The sequence below is a fragment of the Apis dorsata genome, unplaced genomic scaffold (assembly GCF_000469605.1).
Source record: "Apis dorsata unplaced genomic scaffold, Apis dorsata 1.3 scaffold_197, whole genome shotgun sequence".
NCBI classification, from domain to species: domain Eukaryota; kingdom Metazoa; phylum Arthropoda; class Insecta; order Hymenoptera; family Apidae; genus Apis; species Apis dorsata.
This window is the reverse complement of record NW_006263481.1, coordinates 162,012-169,878: the sequence shown is the minus strand read 5'-3', so window position 1 is coordinate 169,878 and position 7,867 is coordinate 162,012. Positions and strand designations below refer to the sequence as shown.

Sequence of the window (7,867 nt, the reverse complement as noted above, 5' to 3'; positions counted from 1 at the left end):
AAAAAAAAAAATGACAAAAGTTCATTAAAACGCGATATTTCTTTCACAAGTTGAACCTACTTTGATAAGTTACATTCTTTTGTGTATGTATATATGTATATGTGTGTGTGTGTTTACGTTATGAATTTCGACTTCCACTATTCACACTGCCCACAGGGAAATCCAAACCTCATCTTCAAAGTCGAACAACTTATTTGGAGTTTCGCGAATTTCAATTCACCTTTCCTACAATAAAATTCGCCACACGTATGGGTTTTAACACACGTATAGAAGAAATGCAATTCGAATTCGTAATTCGAGGTTAGGCAACATAGTTGCACACGAGCTAATACACAGAAGAGAGAAACTCGTGTGACACACGTAATGCACGTAGAAACGGTGGTTGACGATCGACGAGAAATGAGGACGAAAACGTCGCCATGGTTGCTCTTGATGCTAACGAAATAAGGTCAGTTCACAGTTCACTGCAACTCAATTTCCAACGATAGTTACGTAACGAGCGGCGTCGATCTCGCGAGGACACTCCTTCTTTTCCAGTTATTTCGCAGTATACGGTCTCTGCAACCAGAGTTAATCTATTTTTCTACAGTTGCGTGCAAATCACCGAAACATAGAGATCGCATGCGTCCACTTTTTCACGTGAAAGAGACAGTAATTTGTCCCTCGCCAGTGACACGTGGAATCAAACAATCGATGATCGTAATTGGAATTGTATCCTTGGAGTTTTTCATCTTATTTTCAGTCTTTTTTCTTTCATTCTTTTTCCTTTGTCTAAAGAATGATGAATCGATGGTAAATTGATAGAGTCTAAAAGAAAATTTTGACACAGAATAATTGTTTCTTATTTTGATATTTCTTTTTTAATTATTTTAAAAGATAATTAAAAAAAAAACAAAATAATATCGATTAAATGCATGAAGAAAAAATAATAATGAAAATAAAATGTGACAAAAATCGACTTTTAGCTCGATATAGATAGATCACAAAGATCATTCTGACAAATATACATATCAATCGTCGATGCACTAATGGAACACACTCGACAATGTCATGCACGTGAGAATTCTATTTGCCGGCCCATGAATCCAGCCGGATGACGTGGAAAAGAAAATATTACTCTGCACATAAATTACTATCTCTGTCAGTATGACAACGACTTCGCATGTGATTGGACGGTTTTCACTACTGCCGACCATGTGATTCCTGCGGATATACTATTGCACATGCAATAAGAGATGTCTAATAAATCAAAGAAATGCAACAAAACACATGAAAAAAAAGTTTAAAAAAAAAAAGAGAGAAATAGACGAATATACAGTGAAATATTAATAATCAAAATGTGATTCTCTTTTGTCAAATTATTCGATAATAATGCATGAATTCAGCTGAAAGCACAAAATGAGATGCATTGATAAGTCAAGATGTTATTAAATAATGCATTGTACTGCAAATAGTAGAGAAAGATATCAGTCATGATAATTCATGGTTGGGAATAAAGATTTTATTGTGAGATCTATTACCATTTTAAATTTGATGTTCTTCTTATCTGAAAGATGTAATAAATATCATTTAGAGCATCTTAAATATCTCATTAATTTTTTATTATGAAAAAAAAATACCAGAAAAAAATATTATTTAATTGAAAGAAGCAAAAATTATAATAGTTAAAACACTTACATCTGTATCTTTAACCTCTTTATTAAAATTTATTTCCTCCATTCAATCTAAAGCTAATGTTTTTGTTCATATATAAATTGAGTACATATGTATAGATCATCATGAAAGAATATCAAATGCTCCTGCTTCTTTTACAATCAATAAATAATATTGAAATTATATTTGTAAAGTGTTACCATAAATATTTTAATGATCATTGCAAATTCAAATGATAATCGTTTAACTAGAATTATGATTTGTTTTTAAGAATTTGCTGTATGTAAACTATAATGATATATAAGAAATCGCAGAATATGAATTTATAGAGAAAATCACGTATCATAATATGCATGACAGAATCTTTGTAATAAAAATCATATATTCTATACAGTTCACATATTCTATATAATTTATGGCTTCTTTCCATTAGAGTACACATAGTATATACACATAGTACATAAATAGAAATATGATTTATAGTTACATTATAATCCTATGAAAGCATTATGCTTTCACGCAATCTTATTTTTATAGCAAAGAAAAAATCACTTTTTCTTATTTACTAAATAATTAAAGGTTAGGTTATGTTGTCATAAATAATCTTAAGAATACAGAGAATAATTTGAACAAAATATTGCGTTCAGATTTTTAATCTATTTCCTTTCGCAATACAAAAATACACTTCACTATTCACAAAGAACAAACTTTATCGTGTCTACTCATCAATTATCGACTATACGCATTAAATACGGAAACAAAGACGCGGTCTTTGTCATTCGGATTGCCATCTTGAAAAGTTACTAAGAGAGGTCGCCTCATGGATATCTAGTGTCCCATGTAATTCGAAAGCGATTGTTTAAATTTATGAAGCCATTAGGACATCACGGTACATTCGGCCAAAGCCTTGTTCCTGATACCTCGTGCAATAAAAGAGTCGCGTTACGGCGGTATTTTGTCTGAAGTGGTGGCCACCTACATTAAGAATATAACAAGTTGATTGCGTGCACTTTTGTTGTATAGACCGTAAAATATATACACGTACTTGTGTGTATATACGTGCGCTTGTATTTATAAAGAAAGCTGGCCAACGATGGTACTGCAACTTTCTTATACGCGATACAATATCGCGATGGTCGAGCAATGTTAAAATTGTATCATTCTTGATGCCATTCTTTGCAAGATCAAATGGATTTTATAAATGTGGAAACATCGTTTAACTTCTAAAAACAAACTTTTCACCTTTGTATATTAAACAATCCATATATTCATATATTTTTTTTATATAATTTTTCAAAAGTATATATAATTTTTTCGAATATAATTTTTTCAAAAGTATTATTCATAGACATGGAAACGAGGAATCTGTTTATTTTGAAACAGAAATGACTCTCTTTGACATATTATTGACGTATTCCTGTTAATGGTTAAAGGGCAAACTCTGTTTTCTTTTCAGCAGTGAGCTCGATGCGGCCGATAGACAGCACGAAATGCGTGGTGGTCCAAGACGTGAAGGCTGTCACTCATGAGAACGCGCACGTTCACGACCCGATATCAACGCAAATACCCACCGAAGGTAAATATCAGGCGGTATCAATTTGCATTCACTATACATGATGTAAATACTCCGATGTACGACGTCTCGCGGTAATTGCTTTTGGGAGACGTCTGCCGCGTTCGAATGGCTTCCCCTGTCCTGATATCGGCCGTCTCGTACATAACTATACAATGGCCGCATCGAGAATAATATCGGTTCCGATGTGTACCTACATTCGTCGAGTTGCACTACTGCTATGCATTTGTCGCAAGACTATGAGCTATTAAATAGCGCGACAAACGTTTAAACGGAGTCAAAATTAACGGAGAATTCAATACAATACGTACAACGTGATACAGATATTATTGAAATTGAAGAGAATACTAACAAATACCAATAAATAGAATTTTAAAAACCGGAATAATTTTTAGCCAATAAAATATTGGAATTTGAAGTCAATAATAATTTTCTTTAAAACAATATTCGAATATCTCTTGATATTTCTCTAAAATATTTAGAATTACATTTACAAATACACGAGAAATAATCAAATTTCTCTTCTCTTCTCTTCACGCAGAGTCGTTACCGACAAGCACTGCGGAGCACTCGAGTGCGTCGGACAGCGCTGGGGACCAACAGAGCGATCCTCAGATTCAGCAATCAGCCCAGCAATGGCCGGCGGTGCTCGAGCTCCAGGCGTACAACGTGGCTCACTCGGCCATGATCCCGCCTTACCATTTCTGGAACACTGAGTTCCGGAACAAGCAGCCTGCCTTCATCCGACTGAATCTTACTCTGCCCTGGGGCGCGAACTTTGCCGTCTACGGAAGGCGAAATGTCGCGCCAAGTGTCACGCAGTATGATTTTGTGGAATTTGTGAAAGGTGGTAGAGTGGATCATAGATTGAAAAGAGATACCAGTTCGGAGGCGGTCAGTTTCATGAAAACGGCGGCGACAGAGGCTCGATCTGGTGACAGTCGCTCGTACCAACATGTGCTGATCAAGAGAACGATCGTGGAACCGATGATGGTGAACGTTAGCTTGCTTCAGTATCTGGATACTGGACGTTGGTTCCTTTCGGTGTATAACGATGAGTTGCAGCCATACAAGGTCACCCTGGTCGTGACCGAAGCCGAGGGTGTATCGACGACCTGCCCGAACGACTGTTCTGGAAGAGGATCCTGTTATCTTGGAAAATGCGACTGTATCGATGGGTATCAGGTGCGTAGGTATTCTCAGGTTTCTTGGAAGGCTTAAGTTTGCAAGATTGAGACGTTGAGGAGTTTGAAGATCGATTTTAATTAAGAATATAGGGATATATTGCAATATTAATCTTAGATTTGATTTTTTTTTTTTTTAAATTTAAAACAGAAATTTTAAACTTAGCGTTTCTGATATATTACAATACTCGATGTGCAAAATTTATGTTGAACCGTTCATCTATACGATATATATATATATACTCCCCTTGTTAGTCCTCGACTGATGAAGTGAAATACCCGTTATGTAACGGGCAAGGTAAGGTCATTTTAATCAGGATCAAGTGGATAGCTAGAATATATACGCTTCAACTAGATAAACATATGGCCATATTCGCATTAATATTACGTTAATTGATTACGAAACTCTAAGATTAATATAATAAATTGTTATTGCGATTATATGTACGTATAATGTTTCGAAAGAATAAATGTGAAATTCATTAATTTATTAATTATCTTAATAAGCAACAATAGAATTTTAATATTATTTTAAATTGCACGTTTCTATCGTTCTGAAGATAAATTCACAAGCGTTCTAAAAATTGAAAGAACGGATGCAACCTAACCTCAAAAAAATAATTTAAGAACCATATCGTAATATCAACTGACAATAATTTTAAAGAATAACATTTGTTCAAACGAGAATCTCTAAAATCCGGTGCCACAAATCTTGCGCACAATTGTATTATTGAATCTGAAACGATTCAATTCCGTCCATCACTACTATTCTCGCGTAACCATTCCGAAAGAATTACTTGCACATTGATCGAAACGATTAGATCGCGAAATGGTGTCGCTAACGTCGCTCGTCGATCATATTTATGAAAGAGAAAAGAGGGGGAAAGAGAGAGAGAATAAAAGATAATAGGGGAACCGATAAAAATTTTCAGGGAGCCGATTGCAGTAAAAGCGTGTGCCCGGTACTGTGCTCGTCTCACGGGCAATATGGTGGCGGTATGTGCCATTGCGAAGACGGCTGGAAAGGTGCCGAATGTGATATACCATTAGGAGACTGCCAAGTTCCTGATTGCAATCAACACGGACAGTGTGTTAGAGGGTCTTGTGTATGTAATCCTGGGTGGAAAGGCGGTTTCTGCGACGAACGTAAGTTAAAAACATCTCTGGTTATTACACATCGTGGATACGTTTAACAAGATAGATTTCATTGTGCGAATTAAAATTACTATTTTCATATAAATAAATAGATAATAAAATATGAATTCAAATAGTGGAGTGGAACATTCAAAGTAATTATATTATAGAAAGAGGTTTAAATGCAAGATAACAAAAAAAAAATATATTCTAATTTCATAATGGAATTGCTCAATAAAAATGCTAACGACTTTAGCTGCGTAGAAGAGGGTAAAGATAAACGAAGTAAGGAGAGAACGGGAGAAGTTTAGTTAGGCGAATGATCCAAGTCTGCGTTCGACGTCTAGTAACGACCCCTTAAGACCAATTGTTTAACCGGCTTCTCGCTTACCCTTGAATTAAGAACGTTCCTAGTGATAAAATCGTCCAGAACGAAAATTGCTTTGCTAAAACATAGGTTATCCAGGATATATGCATTAGTGATTAAAAAGATATTCTATGACCAATTAATGAAAATTATCGTTTTATATCGTGAATCTTTATAATTAGTTTATTGATTTTTCTTATCTATAATAATTAATCATTGGAAGAGTTAGGTAAACGTATTCGATAATTCATATTCATTTTCTGTTACTTTTTATTTCTCAAGAGGATAAGAACAATTTAAAAAGAGTAGATTTTTACTTATTCTCAGTGACACACTGTACGTAGAAATAATAAAGGAAAAGAGGAAGAACAGAAAAAATGAATGTCACGGGACACGGAATTTAAATGTGCCCTTAAAACGTCTCGGATAGATCCAACTTTTGAGTTCATTAAGGGTAACATTGTACTTAAAGCGTGTGCGCGCATGCGCAATGTGTCACGCCATATTTTAGCATTAAAAATGAGCAGTGGAAACGCGTACAGCTCGCGGATGAACGTTTACCTCCTAACGTCTATTTCTGCGTCGGATGTTGTTTCTTCATATTTGTCACGCCGCCATTAATTTCACCATAATTCAACCGTACGTCCTGCCCTTTACTATACCAGACAGATTCAAGGTATTAGTAATGCGCGTTCCCTCGTACGCCAACCGAGCGTATACCGCACGTCTCTGTGTATAACCTATAATTAATGCACGTTCCCTCGTTGAATTTACATATGGGTCAACCATCGCTGCAATTCAAGTGGACGATTAGTTTCGTACTATTTAATGGTTGTTTTAATCCTTTCGAAGAGCATCTTGGCATTATTTTTGATTTAGTATCGTCGCACTTTTGGAAGGATCGATGTGAAAGTGCTTTTTCTGTTGTTTTTTTTTTTTTTTCTCGTGTGATAGTTACAATTGGAATTAAAAATAATTAAGTTATAATTAATGTAATTACAATTATGTTTAACGATTTATAAATTGCACGTCTCTTAAAATCTTCAATTCGTCCACATGATTCTACGTTTAAAAAGAAGAAATAAAATTTGAGTTAAACGCCTCACAAGTGTTCTTTGCCAGACCTATTCCGCAGAAACATGGACGGAAAAATGACGTTGTTGAAACGAATGGGGAAATTATTCGCGGGAAAAGGGACGCTTTGTCTCTGACATTCTCACGATTTCGTCGTAACGCCTCCTTTCCCTATCATTCTTCGACAAACGATGGGGGGATATTCGTTTCGCATTAAAGTCTACCATTGATATCACGATCGAGGATGCATTTGTTTGACGATTAGGTAGGCTAGTATTCGAATCTAATTTGTTACCTGAAAACGTAATTTGATATTTAATATGTAATATAATTATATTTACAATTGTGAATTTTTGTTACTTGCTCATAAATCGTACATTTATATGAACTTTTTCACTTTATACTTCACGCGAGTTGTCAAATATTGTCAAAAGATGGCGTATAACAGGTCCCGGTGGTGTATAAGGTGAATGGTAACGTACGACACATTGCCGGGACGCTTTGGAATTAAGTTTCATAATTTCCCCGGGGCAGCTGGAATCCACGGGAATAATGCAATTGTTCCGATGCCATAATTTAAAAAGTTAGCTCATTCGTCGGTGCCCAGGGCACAATCGCCGATGCCCATCCCCCTTTAGCGGCTTTCTCTCAAAAGACGCTCCAAAACAAAGCTAAGTGTAGACTATTTGTACTACTTTCCTGAAATTGAGCACAATAGTCTAGGCTAGATTAAACATTTGATATATTTGAACAATTTGTATAACTGAAAAAAAGAAATATATTTTCGAAATTTGCCAATAATAATGACAATGAGTGCTTGTTGATAATATTAGGTTATGTTAGATTATCCTGAAATAGTCTATGCTGGATTAAACATTTGAT

General features: G+C 35.2%; 1 protein-coding gene across 7 annotated transcripts in view; it reads left to right on the top strand.

Annotated features, from left to right (window-relative positions):
- LOC102681021 (teneurin-a) overlaps positions 1 to 7,867 on the top strand; it is a 401,303-nt gene that overhangs the window by 367,416 nt on the left and 26,020 nt on the right. For 6 of the 7 annotated variants that reach the window (XM_006614782.2, XM_006614781.2, XM_006614780.2 and 3 more), the window contains 3 exons: positions 3,110 to 3,229; positions 3,768 to 4,411; positions 5,343 to 5,556. In XM_006614782.2, coding sequence (XP_006614845.1) covers positions 3,110 to 3,229; positions 3,768 to 4,411; positions 5,343 to 5,556 — 978 coding nt within the window. The remainder of the gene's footprint in view (positions 1 to 3,109; positions 3,230 to 3,767; positions 4,412 to 5,342; positions 5,557 to 7,867) is intronic. The other variant, XM_031510006.1, reaches the window with a different exon arrangement.